The 20,564-nt window shown below is 43.3% G+C and overlaps 1 protein-coding gene across 5 annotated transcripts in view; it reads right to left on the bottom strand.

Moving 5' to 3' along the window:
- Window positions 1-1,335: 1,335 nt before the first annotated feature.
- TIAM1 (TIAM Rac1 associated GEF 1) overlaps window positions 1,336-20,564 on the bottom strand; it is a gene marked incomplete at both ends in the record, with an annotated part of 133,378 nt that continues 114,149 nt past the window's right edge. For all 5 annotated transcript variants that reach the window (XM_082839544.1, XM_082839545.1, XM_082839546.1 and 2 more), the window contains 6 exons: window positions 1,336-1,805; window positions 5,695-5,867; window positions 7,836-7,923; window positions 10,374-10,476; window positions 11,395-11,453; window positions 15,440-15,548. In XM_082839544.1, coding sequence (XP_082695670.1) covers window positions 1,336-1,805; window positions 5,695-5,867; window positions 7,836-7,923; window positions 10,374-10,476; window positions 11,395-11,453; window positions 15,440-15,548 — 1,002 coding nt within the window. The remainder of the gene's footprint in view (window positions 1,806-5,694; window positions 5,868-7,835; window positions 7,924-10,373; window positions 10,477-11,394; window positions 11,454-15,439; window positions 15,549-20,564) is intronic.

Raw genomic sequence — 20,564 nt, 5'->3', positions numbered from 1 at the left:
GACATTGTGAAATGGGAAAAAAAAAAAAAAAAGCTATAAACCTTTTTTTTAAAAAAAGAAAATATTGAAAGTGCTTTAACTTGTTTTTGTTCTTCCTATTTGGAAATCTGTTTAGAACATTCGTTTTTTTAGCATGTTTACCCTGTTTTGTTGGCATGAAGAAGGTGTTAAACCCAAGACATGTTTTTGAAGAGGTGGTTTTGTTAAACGGTTTGGTTATGGACTGTCAGGGAAGGAGTAGGTAATCTATGGATGAAGATGCAACTATGATGGGAAAACCAATGATCACCATGGCAACCCCACGAGGAGGAGTCTCCCCTCCCCCACCATGTGCAACAGACACACACATTGCCCATCCCGGTGTCATGTTTAATCCAACCAAGCTCCCATCTCAAATAGAGATTCAAACATTTAAATTAAAAAAAAAAGAAAACAAAAACAAAGCTGCTTCTTGGGAAAAGTTTCTCCTAAGCATCTTGTTGGTCTTTCATATATAAATATAAAATCACCACGTCTCACTCTCTCTGTAAAAGGTAAAATGCTCATTTTTTTAAACTCAGAGTTACACTAACACTGTGTAAAAGTCTCATCTGTTTGTGCCCCCTGCATCTCAGGTAAAATACAAAAAATAGTGTTTTTTTTTCAAGTGATAAATTTGGATCTCTTTCCAAGGAGTTTGGCATCTTTATAATTCTATGCAAAACTAGAACTTCCGAACACCGACATCGAGTAAGACCAGCCATAGACCTAAACAGAAGAGGAAAAAAAAAAAAAAAAAGAAAAAGGCTCATGGAAACGTAAATCTCCACCTTCTCCTCACACATTCTTAAAATACACAGATATTCTCAGACATTTAAGAGGGAAAGGAGTAAGAACACTGCAAGCTGTACAGTTGCTTTGTTTCCCCAACTAGGAGATGGCTCCTGGACTGATTTCAGATAGAATCTTTTATTTTTTCGTGTGCTACCCTTTAAACTAATCTGTAGTACATACTTCAACTCCTGGGGTAATTTGCTTTCCAGTGCTATAGAATTTTTTGTTTTTTTGTTTTTAATTCTTTAGGCCCTGATTGAGAATAAATAAAAGCCCTTGGTAATATAGAGAGATAGGACTCAAGCTGATTTGGGATTCTTGAACGATTCTTTCCGATGTTGTTAGAAACGATAAAGTTGGGCGGCTACATGGCTTCAGAACAAAGTCAGCTGCCGAAACCGTGTGTGCAAGAGTGCGACTCAAAGGGAACATTCTCCCCCTCGCGAATCCGGGAGGGGCGTGGAGTAGGGGCGGGGCGGGAGACGTATCTACAAGGACTGTCTCTACCGGGGCACGTGGCCGTCAGATCTCAGTGTTCAGCTTCCTGGAGGGGGCAAAGTCTTCACGCCTAACCCAAATGACCTCGTCGCTCGTGCTCTCCGGGCCTCCGTTGACACCCGAAAGGGCGGCTTGCTTCTTGAGCTGCGTCATGCGGGAGGCATGACTATCCAGGGCCTTCTGGCATCTCTCCCGCTGACTGATGGAGGCGGCCTGAAGCCGCTCCTGCAGGTCTCGGTCCGCCGCGGCGCCCTTCACGGACTCACAGAACTCATCATCGTCACTGAGGATGTCTGTCTCCTTGACGTCATCGTGCTCCTCGTACTGAGTAAGGTCAAACTGTTCCTCTACCCAGCGGTCAGTGTCCCCGCCCCCGGGGTGCTGCTGGGACTCTTTCTCCGGGCTGCTGGCGGAGATGGCATCAGAATCAATGGTAAACCTGTTTCGGGCCAGTCGCCGCCTCCTCCTCCCAAGAGACTTGCTTGGGGCGGACACTGCGCACACACACAAAAATATAAAAATAAAACGCCCACATGCTTTACGTGCGATGCAAATCCAGAAAGCAAATACAAGAAGAGGAAAGGAAAGACTACATGATATGCAGAGGACCTGGATGTCGTTTGGGGACCTGGATGTCGTTTGGGGCTTAAAGTCCGGATTTCACCAGTCTGTCTTGGGGTCTTTTTTTTTTTTTTTTTTTTTTTGTCTTGGGGTCTTTACCTTGCACAGGTGTCTGGACGTGGAGGATGTTACAGCTATCGATGGAAGGGCAAGGACGGGGGGCAGCTGGGGGCGGCATATGGGTGGGTTGTAGGTTACGAGGGAAAGGGGATTCAACTCCCTCTGAAATAATTTCTCTACCCTGTGCACCTGGGAGACAGGGAGTGCAGATTCTTGCTGCTGTCAAGTGCACCACTGATGTTGGGATTAATCAGTGCCCTCAGTTCCGACCATGGCCCATGTCACAGTGCTCTGGGAATCTCCCAGGGCTGTCCAAGACTCATTTAGCTGGAATACATCTTTAGTAAGGATGGGGGAGGCCTCCAGAGTTTCATTGTCTTTGTAGAAATCACCATGCTATATCAAGGAGGGAAAAACACTGGTCCAAGTTATATTGCTTTCTGGAAAACTGAATGTAACATTTCTCGAGGATCTGCAGGTACCTTAAAGGGCACAGCACTGTTTTTGGAGAAGCTACAGAAAGAGTGGGTCTCAGAGATATTAAGTCCTCTTTCTGACAAAGACCCATGTGAACTTGAGGCTAAAGCAAATGTGAGCCTTCGTCCCTCCTGTCTCTGTTCTGTGTATCCCCAATTTCTCTTCTACAAAGCAATTAAACTACCAGTGCCGGAGTGGAAGGAGAAATAAATAACACAACACCCAAGCAGCTGATTAACAAAGTGCTAGATAAAGTGACTAAGAGTTAAGAAAAACAGTTCATTCTTTCACCCTACTGCCCTCTAGGAAGCCAGTATTGTTAAAAACAAACAAAAGACACCACCCAATCAAGCAAACAATCACACACACACACACACACACACACACACACACACACACACACACACACACAAAGACACATGGAAACGCTGCCACTTCTCCCTCGATATTGAAATGTACCATGGGCTTTCCAGTGGGAGGCAGGAGCCTAGATACCACTTAGGAGCTACTTTCCTGAAATCTAAGCCTGAAAAACCATTAAACTGCTTCAGTGCTGCTAGAAGTAAGGTGACTATTCACAAGTACCGCCAAATGCAGCCTTGACTTCAAATACAGCAGGTAGAAGGTCAGTGAGCTGGACAGTGGTCTAAACTGGCACCCGCTCTGACCATCCTCTGTCTCAGATCCCTGTGCTTCCATCATCATTCCTGAGTGTTCTATCATCTTAAAGCATGGAGTAAACAGACACCACTCTCACTCAAGGAGGGGAATGAAAATCATTTCCAGGAAAAATGGAAAAAAGAAAGAATTAAAAAAAACACAAAACTACTACCACTGCTACTATTACTCCACTGGAAAGATGCAGAAATTACTGTTCAGTTTTATCTCAGTACCACCAGAGTGGAGCCTGGCTCTCTCCAATCACTCTATTAGAATTACCTCAATTCCAAATTGGGATATTGGAAATATTTGTCAATGATGTGCAGGTTTAAGTATTTAGGAGTAAAGTATGCTAATGTCTATCCTAGAAATGTGTCAAAAGTAAGATGAGTTGATGGATGACAGATGAATAAATATGTGACAATGAAAATATAAAAAATATTACAGACAGTAGGTATGAATGTATACAATTCTTTCATTTGTTCTATATACCTGAAAATTTTCATAAGAAAATGTTGGAAAAACAAAAAACGTGTAGTTAGGTTACTGGCAGACATAAAGTGCTTTTAGACTAAGGGAGACTGGCTATTTGCCTTTACTGAGCAAAAAGAGAAATAAACTAGCTGGGTATTCATGACAATGCATAATGAAGCGTAAGAATAACCCAGCCAGTCTTCCCTGGTGGCGCAGTGGTTGAGAGTCCGCCTGCCGATGCAGGGGACACGGGTTCGTGCCCTGGTCCGGGAATATCCCACGTGCCGCAGAGTGGCTGGGCCCGTGAGCCATGGCCGCTGAGCCTGCGCATCCGGAGCCTGTGCTCCACAACAGGAGAGACCACAACAGTGAGTCCCGGGTACCGAAAAAAAAAAAAAAAAACCCAGCCAGACTTACGGGGTTCCAGGAGACAATCTTTGCTTTGAGTATTTCCACTGTTCACTATTAAGACTGACTAGCTAGTGCTGTGCCGACCCACTCCAACACCATTTTTAAATCATCTAATTGGAAGATCCTGACAATAGTGAGGTGCTTCAAAAGCAGAGTGATAAAGACTTTCTTCAGCCAAAAATGAGCCACCAGGCAGCAAATCTTCCCATCAGCCGAAGCCAACAGGCTCTGACATCAAGGCTCCTCCAGGCTCTGACATCAAGGCTCTCTCCCTTGATGTTCAAGATGATGCGGCAGGTTGTAGCAACTCTGTTCTCTTCCCAGAGGGATCTCAGCAGGAAAACTTCTGAGTGTCCTACAGACTAAAAATGCTTAGTTTCAAAGTAAATGCAGCTCTGACTTTAGGTTCCTCGATTAACAACAGAAACCTGACCAAAGACAGGTGGGGTTTCCTGAGGTTGGCACGCATATTCCCAATCCTAATTAAATATATGTGGCAAGTAAAAGGAACAAAGGAGACAATTCCAAGGTGAAGTTCTCTGCTGTGAGCTCTAAAGGGATGAGAAAGCTTTTTACATGAGGACTCCATGAGAAATTGTGGATAGGGAAGTATGCAAGACACTGGTGAGCCCAGAAGAGTACTAGGGGTTCACCATACCAGGTTTTCAGTAAACACTTATCAACTGATTGGAGAATAGATATAAGATAACTAGCCCCTTAACATTAGATAAACTAAAGTACTTAAAGAGTATAATATACTCTGTCAGGGTTATGTCTATGAAAACCTTCAACCATTCACAGTACCATACCTGCCTCTTCAACACAATTGAGAACAGGCGGAAAATTCTTTAGAACAGAGATCAGAAGCCTTTCTGTCAAATGCAAAGGAAGCCTCTTTTATTGGAATCTTCCCTGCAAAATTCTGGACTGCCTCTTAAGAAAGGAGTGATTAAAAAATGTTAATGTCTTGATGTCATTAATACCTAAGTGTTATGAAAATATCTTTCTTCCTAGATAGACTTTAATGCCATTTACAGGTAGTAGTATTGATGTTTACTGCTTCAAGGTGGTAGAATAAGTCCTAAAAGAATATTTACCCTGGGACTACTTGAACTCCAGATTCCTCTTTTCTAATAGCAGCTCAAGGCTTCCCTAAGTGAACATGGAAGCTAAAGATAAAGTTGCAGGTTCAAGGTGAGGGTAAAAATCTGATGGGTCATCTGGTCTACCAAACATGGCCTCCTTACTGAGAATAGGCATGGCTGTTGTTTCTCGAGGACAAAGCCACCACGTTCTCAGAACGGTGGGCTCTGACTATGCTGAGACATCACACACTGCTTTTTGCTGGACAAAGCTGGCTGTCATGCAAAGCAGCAACTCTCATTCGGCAAGCGGGCTAAGACAGCTCCTCTAGAAAGAGAATGTGCTCACTTCCCAGCTTGGCAAATGAGAGGGGAGCTCACCAGCCAGAAGGAGGAGGGCAGCGAAGGGAAAGCTTGAGGGAGGGCAAGAGGCTTAAACCAAGGGAGGGAGGCAAGGGCCGGGAACCTCACACCAGGGCAGAATGTACTCCAGCGTTAGCCCCCACAAGGACACGTCTAAGTCTTGCTCAGTGAGGACGTCAGTTCTACAGTGGAGTGGGGATGACAGGGATCTTGAACGTCTGAATCCCCACAGTACCTGCCCTGCTCATGGCTGGCCTGGCCCCTTTCAGCGCACACAATCGTTTTCCTCCAAAAGGGACATATTGCTGGGACGAGGGAAGGCTTTCGGTCTTCAGGAGCTGTCTTCTGTGCTTATCACGCAGGATGGAATGCACAGCCTTCAAGAACTCCTTTCTGCTCTCTGGGGAGCTATGAAAAGAAGATTTACACCTATTAGGGAAACAGCACTGAACACACGATGGAACTTCTGATGTTATCAGGTGCGGCCAAACAAATATCCCTGAGGACCAAAGGTTAAAGACTGAGGCCACGACTCCAATTTCACTGCCGACCAGCAGTGTTTTCACCGCTGGAGATAAAGAACACGTATTCCTTTCCCTTTATGCTTTGTGATTCATCTCCCGCAGCCAATTTGGGACCAAGCAGCCCATAAATGAATAGATTGATGGAGAGATGGATTTTGCACCACAAAGTTGCCAGATTCTGCTCTTGGTACTTAAGGCAGAGCCTTTCAGTCTAAAATGTTTTACAGACAAAGGAACCACAAGATTCTTGCTGCTCTGCAGCGCACTTGGAAACTGATGTCCCAACATCCTTCGTTTCCTCTGAGTTGTATATCAATGCCTGTTAAATATCAACACCTTCCATGACACACGTCAGCATGTAAATATTATTATTTAATAATATTTAAATAATATTAAAGTTACATTGGTAAGAACTGGAAAATCTTCCCAACTTCCAATTTGCACGATAAAAAAAGTGCTTCTTAGGTTAGTTATTTTTCTTGTTAAGTTCTTAATAGTTTTACCCAGGCCAGTTTTAGCTGGCATTCCTTATTAACAATGAATATGGCATCTCTACGGGCGGGCTCATTGGACCCTGTGGATTTATCAACAAAGTCGCAAGCAGATTAGCCTAAATAGACTGTAAAGATGGTGCTAAACCACATGTAGATTATCTGAAAAAAAATTTCAATTCTAGTTCCAACAGTTTCCTGGGATCTGGATTTGTTGATCCCTGTCACCCAACATCCAACAAAGAGGCAAGGAAGAAACACAAAACATGGGCTTTGAAGTCAAACCCACTGAGTTTGAACTCAGTATTCATTTGCTATAAGGCTTTAGCCAAGTACCCTCTGTGAGCCTTGGCGCCCCATTTGTAAAATGGAATAACAGTAGCTCAGTCTGACTAAGTGAAATAATGCATGTAATCCCTCTTGTGTCTCCCTAAACGTGCCTTCTTACTGTATCAGCAGCAGCCACGTTATAAAATATTACTAACAACCATAAAATATTGATTCCGTTGAGTTTCTATTGTGTGTGTGGGCAACCCATAGTATACTACCCATGGTGTGGGGTAAGTACTGAATAAATTACTAAGCACCTATGATAAAATTAAAGCATCATGGAGTACAGATCATATTTAAAGCCAAATGTATCAGAATGCTGGCTGTTGGTACCATCCAGTCTGGTGTCTTTAGGCCAAAAATAAGAGAGAGAACTGGCTGCACTTGAGAAAAGTACAATTCTCAAATTCTTAACGACAGAGCCCAAAAAGGAGGAAGATGAGGAAGACGAGGGGATGGTGAGAGGAGGGAAAGAAGAAGAAGAAGGAAGTGGAAGCCCACATCGTAAGTTCAGCTTCCACTCCAGATCCGTAGGTGAATCTGAGTCACTTGAGCCAGCCTCCCCAGGTCGAAGTTTCCCCTACACGACGAGGAATCCCAGCAACACTGCACACACCCTCACCTCCTCCCAGGTGACTCCCATCTGCTGTGCCTCAGAGATGTTACAGTATAAATGATGCACCCAAACACCCAAACAAAACATGAGACAACCGTGTCCTTCTAACCCACCAAATGTACGTATGGGAAGAAAGCCCTCATTTGAATGTCAAATATATACGTGAAAATTCCGATTTCCTTTTAGAAAGATATTAACCAGGTTACTGTCTACATTCTGATAAAATGAGTTTAATGTATCCGATTACTGTTACTTGATAAGTGTTAAATACTTTCTCAAGTGCACAAGAGAAAGAATGTAGCTTCTAGGGATGCACAGGCTGGTGTGCAGAACCCAGAGGGGTTGGGGACACCAAGCACTGTCACATCCCTTCCCTCTGGGCGGCACCTCCCACACTTCACGGCTCCAGGCTCACCTGCAGCACAGGTGGAAGACCCTCTCCGGCCTCCCTTCAGACTCCGATTTTACGTGGACAATTTCACACACAGCATTTGCTTCTGCATCTAGAGAAATTAAAACAAGGACGAATGAGAGTATGTTTCAAAGAGATTTATTTGCATTTTTACAAAAGCATTTCCCATGCTTTGGTGTAGGATTAAAGAGAGCAGAGCCACATATGACCAAAGAAACTTCATTCCTATCCCATGATCTCAAGAGACAAAATGATTGAGAACTTAATGGGCGTGAAGAAAAAGAATGCTTGGAAAATTACCAGTTGCTAAAATCTCCTTCTGGATGGTCTAAAAGGACAATCAGTCAATCATATTGATGGAAAAACTGACCCTTTTAGCTGCACAGCCCGTTTGGCTGAACTATTTTAATTAAGTGATTAGTTGTTTTGGCAACAGTTGGACTAGACAGAGCCCAAGATTCCAGTGCTGATTTCATCAGGCCAGTGATATAAAGAGGCAGGCCCCTGCCATCTGCAGCACAGCCTTCCCCCTGAGCGACTGGGACTAGTGCCCTGGACAAGCACGTCCTGGGAACAAATGGGGTTCCTCTTTCTCAGCCTGCCCACAGCACCCAACCTGAAGGAAGCCAGAATGGTACACTGAGAAAGTGAGAAACAGTTATATTTAGAAACGACTTCTAAGTCTTTCAGTGCCTGAATATCATATTATTTTGCCGGGTTATTCATCATTAGCGTTTATGAAAGAAACAATTCACTGCAGACCTCAAGACTGCACGTCGTGAAGTCTCATCCTTACCTAATGGTTCAAAACCCTAGTTACAAACTCTCATCGTGCCCACATTATTTAACCAAGCAGGACCCCTATGCAGACAGTTTCACAGGTTTTCCCAAACGAAGATGAAATCTAGAAATTTCCATCTTCTGATTCTCATATCCACTGGAATTTATTTCATAACAAGAGATGTGTTGGCTAGTCTCTGTAAGTCCATTAAAATAAACTTTCATCTTGATTTTAAACTTGATTTGAATGAAAAACCGAGGGCGGGAACGGAATATCATCTTCACAAAGCTGGCTTTGTTTTCCAAACTTAAATTCTTCATGTATTTAGTCCTCAATGAAGGCAAAATTCCTGGCTAAGGAGCCTTTGCGGTTTGTTATAAGCATACGCTTTCCTATTTATAAACCAGGCGCAGGGAAACATATGAACTAGATAATTCATCATCTAAGATTCTAAAGTAAGACAATGCTAGTGTTTAAGTGCCCAAACCTCAAAATATTATTGTAGCTGTTTGTAGACCTATGATTTATAAGGGTCTGAAAATTCATGTGTAAATCAATGTTACAAATCAAATCAAAGCTAAAAAGGCACGAGGGTCCTCTGGGCCAGTAGGTTAGACAGAAACCTTCTTAAGGCAAATAATCGTCCCCAATACATTTGCCAGACGTGGTTTCTGCATTTGAGTTTTCCTCCTGCAATGCATAACAACTGAGAAGGACGTGGCATCTACTTTAACTTGGGTGGGTAACTGGAGGTTTCCCAAATACTGCAGAAGGTTTTTCCTCATGACACTGGACTAGGGGAGAGGTGGTTCTATAAGGATTAGAGCCAATTTTATGGCTCATGGAGGCGACAAACGAAAACGGGGAGAAAATGAGTGACACCAACCGGACATGAAGAACTTATCGCTCATGCTAGATGCCAGAAACACAAAAGAGAAATACAGATCCACTGTGCATCTGCAGAGGTCCACTTCCATGGCCCCTCTTACAACCAGAAAGCTGTACCTGCTGTCCAAGTGGGACGGGAATAGGGGTGTCCCGAGAGTTTCCACTTGACCCCAAAGGTGCTCCCTCTCAGGTGTGCCCGGGAGAACCACTGCTGATTGCTCCTCCCTAAAACAGCCTCAAATTAAGCCCTGGATGGGGCCTCCGAGTCACAGCAATATTGCTATTCTTAGTCAATACCGTGCTGACATTCACTTCTCTTCTCATGTGCTGAAGCATCAACTAATCATCTTAGCAAGTACTTTCATCACTACCTAACAACTTGCTTCACGGCTATGTGGGTCATAGAAAAAGAACTGACATTTCATGCTGATACAAAGATAAAGATTTGTAAGGCTTCAGGAAGAAAGAATGTATTCAATTGCGTTTTTTGTGCTTCGGGTGGTCTTTTTGGGTCTCCCAGTTAAAAGGCAAGTGAGTTATTTACATACGCTTTGTCTGCTGATGGTCACAAAGATTCTTCCCAGAAGTACAAGACTCATTGCTACTTAGATGTGAGTCCCTGCAGTATTATTAATATATATAACAGAATGAATAGAATTCCTTGGAACAATATTAAAGGCACTACCTCCATTCACTTAGTTCATTCGTTTAATAAACAGCTGGGTATATAAGAGGCAATGGAGAGACTGAGGGAAAGGAGACTTAAGCATAGAAGGAAAAAGATGGTAGGGTGGTTAGAACCAAGAGTGTGGATTCAGAAAAACAATTCATACATACACAGAAATAGGTACCCAACCTGTTTCAGAGTTTACCTGCACTTGCCAAAGCTCGAACCTGCAAAGCTTCGGTAGGAATCATGTGTCGAAATCGGAAGGGGTCCCAGTCCTCGTAAATTGAAAGCCTGTGAGATCCTACCTGCAGGAAGAGAAGGAACTAGGTGCATGAGAAGTCTATGCTCAGCCTGGACCAGACCCGCACACACTTTCTAAACCAGTGATGTTGCAGACATAGAGAACAGACTTGTGGTTGCCAAGGGGGAGGGGTATGGGGGAGGGAAGGACTGCGAACTTGGGGTGAGCAGATGTAAACTATTATATAGAGAATGGAGAAACAACAAGGTCCTACTGTAGAGCACAGGGAACTCTATTCAATATCCTGTGATAAACCATAATGGAATAGAATATAACAAAAGGAATGTCTACATGTGTGTAACTGAGTCACTTTGCTGTACAGCAGAGACTGGCACAACACTATAAATCAACTATACTTCAATAAAATAATAAAATTTTTAAAATATGTCATGAAAACAAATAAATAAATTGTTTTAATTTTCAAAAGAAAACCCAAAAAGAACAACAACAAAGCAGTGATGCTGGAACCCCGGGTCACTCCCCCGTGTGCACTTTTGTTCACCCAGCAGCAAGCCAGAGGCCATGGGACAAATCTGCTGAGGGTGCGCAAATAAGCTTGCTAACCAAAGTCAGGCCAAAGAGAGACAAAGGAAGAAAGAGAAAAGGATCCCAAACAAGCACAGAGGGGCAGGAAGAACAGGCAGTGGATAAAAATAGTATTAGGAAGGTAGGTTCTGGCCATGGTAGGCCCAATAGCTGTTTACTTTCATGCTCTAAACGTGAGTCTGCCTGCAGGAAGGCAGGATGGGCAATTTCCTTAAGTCCTCAGCAACACTTAAAAAAAGTCATAAAACACTCAAAAAAAAAATCATAAAACACTCACGCCTGACAAAGGTGCAGAATTACAAGTACGCAGATAGAGCTGAGGAACAGATAGTAAGGGAGATACTTTGAAACTATGGGGTGAAATAAGAAGTCTTACAAGTTTCCTCTTCTGTTTGGAACCATCTTTATACACAAGGACCACAGCAGTTTTGAAGACTGGAAAAACATAAAATGAAGGCAGTTATGGCACATAAGGGGTTGGGTTTTCCCCTTCACTTTCAATAACTTGTGGTAACAAACACTACCGTTATGAAGAGGACAGACAGTCCCCATGAATCGGCTCCCATTCCACCCTCCACTCACTCAGCACATCTGAGAGATGCAAAAACCTGTTAAGACAAAATTTTCCAGGTCCCAGATAAACAGAAAAAGCCTGAAGAGATGGAAATAAACCCTCCTGCCCCACTGGAAACTTTTGGGTAAAATATATTTTCGCTATGGTATCAATTCAAGCTTAAAACTTCAGCTTATACACATTTAACAAAAATGTACTAGTTCAGCAGCTGAAGGAACAATACGAACATCAATAATAATAATGCTTACGGTAACTTATATTTATGCAAATTAAGCTAATATTACACACACGCAGAGTGCTCCTAATTCAGGAAATGTAATTCATCTTTTTTTGACCTCAATAAATAAAAATTAGTTTATGAAGTAGAACACAATTTTACTTTTTCCAAACAGGATGAATCGCAATAAACTATTTAGAAGCAGGGAGTATGTCGTTTTATTCTTATATTCTTTGGGGGTGGGGGAAGATACAATGGAGTTATGCATAATCTTCCACAGAATTCCTTAAACAATGCCAAGAACGTTCAGCACTCAGTGATTCTGACTCCCCCTGGAGAGGAAAGAAGAATTGGTGTCCAGAACGACAAGGAAGGGGGACCCCAGCCCATCCTTGGCTCCCTGTATCAGGGTCTCCATCTCCCTTCACACTCTGACCCCAAGGCGTAGCAGGGACCACGTTAGTCACATGGCAGCTGGAGGGGGCACACCTGGTGTACCAGACACACAATTACAGGGAATTCTCAGGGACAGGCTCCCCAGGCTCCCAGGCTCTCTGCAGACTAACCCAACATGTCTGGTGTATGTTTTATCATTTTTTATCCTACTGACCCATCAGGCTCCCTTTGTGTAAGACTGCAGGAAAAAAAGCTTTCGGGTACAAAGAAGCGGACCCCAGGCACTGGGTCTGAGCTGTCACAGCACCTGACTTCGTAAAAATCCCAGAGGACAGACTGCGAGGTTCCCACTGACCCCAGGAGGCCACACCAGCTCTGCATGGAGGCTGCACAGTAGCACCCGAGGTGGCCCTCTGTCCTTACCATGAAGCCTTCAGAAATCAGTGTTCAGGACAGCAGGTCCCTTTAAAACGGAGGGAGCTCCACTGCAGGAGAGGGTGAGGTTGCCAGTGAACTTAGTCTCAGAAGACCCACCATCTCACTGGGACCAGAGCTCAATGAGGTTGTTGCTGTGACTCTAAGAGGGCTACTGGTCTGCCTCGGTTTACCTGGACCATCTAGGATCACAGCGGTAGGGCCAGAGTGGACCTCAGTCTGGGCTATGAGCATTTCCGCCTTGATCCCTCCCTGATCCGCAGCCGACCGTCACTCAGTTGACTCCAAGTGCTGCCCATCCCTTCAGACATGGCCTTGATGTCCAAAACGCCCGGCTGCCCTGACCAGCCTAAATCCCTCTCTCGATATCCCCAAAGGTGAACATCTAACACCCTTTAAGGCCGAAACCTAAACAAACTATCTCTTTCCTTCTTTTAAAGGTGGTGATGGTCAGCCCTGAGTACAAACAGCCGTCCTGGGAGTAAAACATCAAGGTGCTGGGTGGGCAGCCGGTCAACTTTGTTTTCGGAAGAAAGCAGCACTATGTCCTGAGATCAGAGCAACGGAAACAAGACAACCACATTTTAACCCCAAAGCTGCCTGTTCAGTGGTAATTAAGTTACTTCCCTCACAGCAACTCTTCCTTGTTTCAAAACACATTTCTAGGGCTTCCCTGGTGGCGCAGTGGTTCAGAGTCCACCTGCCGATGCAGGGGACACGGGTTCGTGCCCCAGTCCGGGAAGATCCCACATGCCACGGAGCAGCTGGGCCCGTGAGCCATGGCCGCTGAGCCTGCGCGTCCGGAGCCTGTGCTCCGCAACAGGAGAGGCCACAACAGTGAGAGGCCCGCGTACCGCAAACAACACAAAACAAAACAAAAAAACCACATTTCTAAGGCTCTGTTAGTTCTGCTTGCTACTTAAAAATCGCACCAAAACTGCCAAACATGTCACCTTTTAAGGACTGGGAATCCGTAAATAAGCTCATTACGATGACGACAGCCTGCCTTGAGCCAAACACATACGTTGCCCCTCCAACCTCAAGACTGGCATTCTCCTGAACCCTTTCTATCACAGGCTGGCAAACTAGGGCCTGCCTGTTTCCGCACAACCCGCCAATACTACTGCCCATTTGTTTACATACTGTCTACAGCTGCATCTGGCTACTTATGGCCTCTTGGTCTGTGAAGCCCAAAATATTTACTATGTGGCCTTTTACAGAATAAGTCTGCCAACCTCCTACTTTGTCCCAGCCAAAGGATTTCCTTTTTCTAAATCTGTTTATTTCTAACTATAGGAAATATGTAAAATTCAGGAGACAGGCATGAAAAATCCCAATGTTGAACTCTGGAATGGTTCACCAATAGCCCAGCATCAGAAAGAGGGAGAGAGATGGTTTGGATCATTTCCTTCAGAATCCTACACCCCATAAGTGACCTAATGAGAAGCATCAGAAAGCTCCCAGACCTCTCCAAGAAGAAATTGCCACATAAGAAATGCAACTGTTAATGATGGAAAAACAAAACAAAGCAAAACAGACAGTATCCCTCCCCCTGCCCAAAATACCCACTACTATCAAAACCCACCAGCATGTCAAAATACCCCACTACTCCTCTGTATATCATACTTAGTCACATGTTTTTCCTTCACATTTATAGGCTCCTTTATTATTTTTAATGAAATGGCATCCACAGCTACAGTGGCTCTTTGGAATCTTTAGGAATATCACTAAGGTTTTCAATGAAAGCTGAGTCATCTACTTAGGAAGTCCAATAAATCTTTGTGTTAAATACTCTGATTTTAATATCACTAGGATGTTCCATTTGGGAATGCACTGTTTACATCGTAAAAGAAAAAAAAAAGAGTTCAGTTAAAGAAGCAGGAAGCAGGAACACCCTCCCTCTTCTGCCCCCAGAAAGATAAGGTAAGGAAGGAGAATGGAAATACTAGATTTCCTTTATACTATGCTCCTGCCCATGAATCTTCTAGTGGGAGGCTAGGAAAAGACACAACCTAAAACAAAAGCATGAACACTGATCACTGATCATGACTGATCATTTTATACCCAGGAATAACACTGCATGCTGTACAAGCATTTACACACAGCAGTGAGCCATGTTTCCTGAATATGTACAGTGCCCAGTGGACTAACCCATAGTTTTTCTCACTCAAAAAGCATTTTACAACATAACCACATGAGATTTCTAATTGCAGCAACTGCATCCATCTGAACTGGCTTATTGGAAAATTAATCATTTGCAAACACCACTACTTTCGCTGCTGTTAGCCACAATGTGACTGAGAAGCACCTCGTAATGGATCAAGGCATCCGGCGATGCCACAACAGGTGAGGTGAGAATCATGCCCTGAATCCTGGCATCACACAGAGCAACACAGAGTTGGGAAGAGAATAAAAGGACTGGGGAGCTCAGAAACAGAGAGAGTTTTGTCTTGACTTTTCACTTGATTTCTCCTTGGTTTATTATTAACTCATTATTTTGAAAAGATATTCAGAGCAGCAGCTTAAAAAAACTCTTTTCCTGCCCATATGTCTATACCTGGGGGAGACCTGAACAGCCATTCCCTCCCTCTTGGTAGCTGGGTGGCCACATTCGTCATACTTAGCTGGAAGGTTTAATTTAGTATCTGTGACATGTTGGTGGCCACAGCAGGAAGGCAATGCAGAAAACTGTAATTAACTATATTTTAATAAATTGTGTCTTGGAAAAGAAAGGTTAACTTAACTGCGAAAAATAAGCCAGCCTCCCTCTTCCCCTCCAAACCTTCTCGTGACACATACCAAAAGCCGCCAGTTCGGGCTCCTTTTTCCACTTTCCCAGCGAGGCCGGCGGGTTTGGCCAGATCACAGTGGTGTGCAAAAGCAGGTCTCCCATGCTCAGATCTGCAACCTGAAATCCAGGGCAAAACTTACTGGGCGATGTTAAGAACACTCAGATATCCATGACATTTTAAAATTCAACAGGCTGGTGTCAATTCAACTTCAAGAAAATAATGTCTCCAAATAATGTCTCTCATTTGGTCAACTTTTTTTCCCTTTTCCTGTTTGCCTATCAGAATTTCAAGAATAAGGTGGCCAAAAGGTACAAATCGGGCCTCTGAAATTCACACGCAGTAAACCTGTCGAAACTGCTGAACAAAATTGGAGCGGGTTTGTGTTCAAATGGAGAGTTAGCTAAGGAGCACAAATGGCTGTCGACAACAAAGATCCAGCCCAGGAAACTGCAGACATTGCCACCTGTGAGTTTAACTCCCTTTGGAGCCAGGGTCTTCTGGGAAGCAGCGGAATCAATTATTTCTTCTTCTTCCGACTCATTTTAAGGAAGATTTCATTTCACTTTAGAAGAGGGAAAAGAAGCCAACTGAGGAGTTGGGAGATTGTTCTTTAAGCTTGTGCAGCTCTGGAAACCATGAGGTCTAGTGTTGTGTCCCCGAAGGTCAAATCTAAACCATCTCAGATGGACAAGTTCCTCTTCTCCTTGTAGAGACATGATGATCCTGAGATTCCACTGGTGTCTACACCTCACAAGAGTCATGTGTGCCTTTTTCACTGGAGTCCTTGGCCCACTTCCAAGTCTATCAGAATCCCATCCTCCCACCCACTCAGCATCCTAATCACAGGCGAAAGGATCATCTGGTCTCTCAATGTGCTCCCTGTGCAAACATGTCAGAGCACGAGGCTTTGCAGAAATCAGAGTCCACGGTCCATCCCACTGGGAAACACCATAAATTGTTAGGAGGGTCTCCCTCTAGCATGTCTCCCTGAAGCACCCGCCCACCAGCCTCTCACTTCTGCTCTGCGTCCACAGAAACCAAGCCCGAGTCCTTCTTCCTCAAAGCAGCAATTTGAATATTTGAAAACTTGATGTTGAGCTTCAAGGACAAATGGCTCTGGGGTGTTTTTTTTTTGCTGCTTTTGATCTGACTGGGTTTCTAGATACAACAGTTGCCGCGCAGCCCTCCACGGGGCACGGTGCCATTTGACACTGCCCTTCTCAAGCCACCAGGTCAGGCTACAGTGCTGCAGATGGGGCTCCAGCAGTACAGAATACAGTGGTATTGCTGCCACTATAATGGTTGGGATCATTATAATAATTAATAATTACTCTAATTATTATTGAGCAATATTATTAGTAGTACCGTCAGTGGTTAAAAACATTAAGCAACTGTATTACTTTGTACATATTAAGTAACTAGTCAACCAAACACCCAGGTGAGTATCCACTAAGGGAACTATATAGTCTCCACTATCCACGCCCCACACACCACAGCAGAGTGGTATATACATAAGTCAAATTCCTTGGAACCATTCTGGTCCACAGCCTTAGAGGGAATGTTTTTAAAAGTGATTAAATGCCATATGATCCAACAATCCCACTCCTGGGCATATATCCAGACAAAACTATAATTCAAAAAGATACATGCAACCCTATGTTCATTGCAGTGCTATTTATTGATACAATAGCCAGGACATAGGAACAACCTAAGTGTCCATCAACAGATGGATGGATAAAGAAGATGTGGTACATATATACCATGGAATACTACTCAGCCATAAAAAAGAACAAAACAATGTCATTTGCAGTAGCATGGATGGAACTAGAGATTATCATACTAACTAAAATAAGTCAGAAAGAGAAAGACAAATACCATATGATACCACCTATATGTGGAATCTAAAATATGACACAAATTAACTTATCTATGAAACAGAAACAGACTCACAGACATAGAGAACAGACTTGTAGTTGCCAAGGGGAGTGGGGAAATGGAGTGGGAGTTTGGGGTCAGCAGATGCAAACTAGGATATATAGGATGGATAAACAGCAAGGTCCTACTGTATAGCACAGGGAACTATATCCAATATCTTGTGATAAACCATAATGGAAAAGAATATTAAAAAAGAGTGTACATATATAACTGATTTCCTTTGCTGTATAGCAGAAATTAACACAAAATTGTAAATCGACTATACTTCAATTTTTAAAAAGTGATTAAAGATCACTGGGGTAGATCATTGCCCAAACTCTACTTCCTCCCTCTATGTATCTGCACCTTCCACCATGTGCTTTTCTAGTACTTCCCACTAGACTAGGCTAAGCCCCAAAGTCTCTGGGCTTGGCCATATGAGTTGGGCCGTGGACTTGGTATCAGAAGTTTCTACCAGCCCTCATAAGCTTCTGCCTTCCAGCCATGGAAAGGACATGCTCAAGACAATCACTGCTGCTTCAGCCTGGATCCCAGAACGAAGAGACATGGAACACGCTGAGACCTAAGCTCTGAAGCTCACCAAGACGAGCCAAAGCCCAGCTGACCCACACCCTGTGAGTGAAATACAAGTACTTGCTGTAGTGAACACTAAGATTTTTAGTTCTTTGTTACCTGGTAACAACAGGCTGATACAGTCCCAGTGCACATGGTTCCTCTCTCTTGACAAGTTTCCACGCTGTAAATGTATTAAGGGGGTCAGGGCTGCTCCCTCTGGCCAACAGCCTCTCCTCTGGCCTTCCACTGGTCCCCTTCCCAACATCCTATCAAAACTCTGAGACCGGGCTTCCCTGGTGGCACAGTGGTTGAGAGTCCGCCTGCCGATGCAGGGGACGCGGGTTCGTGCCCCGGTCCGGGAAGATCCCACGTGCCGCGGAGCAGCTGGGCCTGTGAGCCGTGGCCAATGAGCCTGCGCGTCTGGAGCCTGTGCTCCGCAACGGGAGAGGCCACGACAGTGAGAGGCCCGCGTACCGCAAAAAAAAAAAAAAAAAACAAAAAAACAACTCCGAGACTGAGTTCCGCTAAAAGGCCTCTACCCCAACAAGGACTGGGATGCCTTGCTGAGTCAGGTTTTCCGAGCCCTTCTTTTAAGGGGAAATGCCCTCCTTGGCCTTTCCTTCCTCTGACCTAGGCAAAAGGGATGCTTGCTCTGTGTGGTCCAGCCCAACTCCCTAGAGTTTAACACGGGGTAGGGACTGAAGGTCCAGCTTCATCATAAAATGTTTCTTTGTCCTCTGTGGATATCTGTCTTCAGGGACCTCCTGGGGACAGTTGGTTGGTGATAGCATCAGGTACTCTGTGCCCCTGGAATGTTACCATTTCAGTATAGACCTACCATTCCCAGTAGATACTGATAAATATTCCCATTCCTGTTTACCAACTGTTCACAGTACCAGTCTAGGTTTTTTCCTGGATATTGCCATTAAAAGGTTACTCAAGGATCAGGAATCACCTTTGTGAAAATCAGGCCATAACTTGTAAATGTCTGCCTCTATAGGCTGTTTCCATGGCTGTTCCAATATACTGCTTGCTGTAAGTACTGTTGCAGAATTATAACTGATATTGGCACAGAGCATCCTATTTCCCCAGGACCGTTCTCCCTGTGGTTTTATTTTTGTGGAATCAAGACCACTCTATCCTTTCCAGTTAGAAGACCATTCTCTTCTATGGAGAAAAAAAGAGATCAAGTAGATCTGAGTCATTTTCTTTGAGTAATCAATTTGTCTTTGGCTACAATACCCATGGCCCCTTTTAGGGGCCTATTTCTTTCTTATTCTTCCTATAGTGCTAAGACATAATCTTTCAGTGCTCTCTCTGGCATCTTCTCCAAGCCTTCATTTTTCTGGTCTTCAGACATCCTAATACTGATACAGGACTTTCCTACCCTGTAATACTGGTATATGATCAAATGTCCCTCCTTCCATCTTTTGCACTTTTTTTTTTTTTCCTAACAAAATCTCTGCTCACAAGAGACTGCTGTGTATAGCACTGTATCTCTTTGTTCCTCGTTGGAAAGATTTCTTACTTGGTTGACAGAATTTTATTTTAGAGGACAGGCAGTCTCACCAAAGCCATAGCCCCTTTTATAGTCTCTGACTTTTGAATCGTATTCATCTTTTTTTCTAAAGTCTTTGCAATCTGCTATCCATATCACCTTCTAGTCTTTAGCATAATGGTGCTTTGCTCTCATTAAAATTCAGAAATCAATTCAGAAAATAATGAAAAATATAATGAAATACACTGAAATTATTCATTTCCATGACCCAATAAAATTCACTCCTGTCAAAATGAAATAAACTAAAATACAGGATGGAAGAAGCCTTATGATCTAAAACGTCTGCAGTATTATTCATAGTCATCAATAAATGAAGCCAAGCGAACTGCCTGACAATAGGAATTAAGTAAATCATTGTTCAATCACACAATAAAATATTCTACAATAATTTCAAGGATTCTTTTGAATCATTTAAAATAACATGAAAATTAAATAATACTTCGTTCACTATAAAAAAATTCAAGGTACAAAATAACTTCCAAAATATTCAAGAATATATAAAGAACTATATTTAATATTCAAGTATATAATATACATATTTTTGTAAAAATTAAAATAAACACCAAAAGATCAAGAGGTTTTGCGTTTTGAGATCACAGATAACTTTTCTCCTTGCCTTTCTCTGAGGTTTGCCCTTTTCTTTAATAAACATAGTACGTTTTTCTTACTATCATAGTTTTACAAGAAAATGGGAACTAAATCAAGAGTAGCAGTGTCCATCCTTTCTACACTCTGATAGATTAAATTATCTGCCTGGTAGACTGAGAACATTCTCAAGCTCTGCCTGAAATATCCATGTAGAAAAAATAAATTGTATTTCAGTGGAAAACTATGCACACCCTCCTGGGCTATCAGAGTCCAGCCCTGTATCTATGTGCCTTTGACCTCCTTTGCCACTCTTTGTAAGGCGTAGGTAACAGACAAATGTATAAATTCTCTCTAGTCTGGTAGCGACTTCCTCGTGCTGTAGAGAAACCAATTTGTCTCCATTCACAAATCAACTTGACATTTCTTCACTTCATACATATACCTGTGCTATTTTGACTGTCTGGTTCCCTCACATCATCTGAGTAAAATAAATTCC

This window comes from Leucopleurus acutus, assembly GCF_964270905.1.
Source record: "Leucopleurus acutus genome assembly, chromosome: 5".
In the NCBI taxonomy this organism is placed as follows: Eukaryota; Metazoa; Chordata; class Mammalia; order Artiodactyla; family Delphinidae; genus Leucopleurus; species Leucopleurus acutus.
Note: the sequence above shows the minus strand (reverse complement) of the source record. Positions and strands in the feature narration are given on the sequence as shown.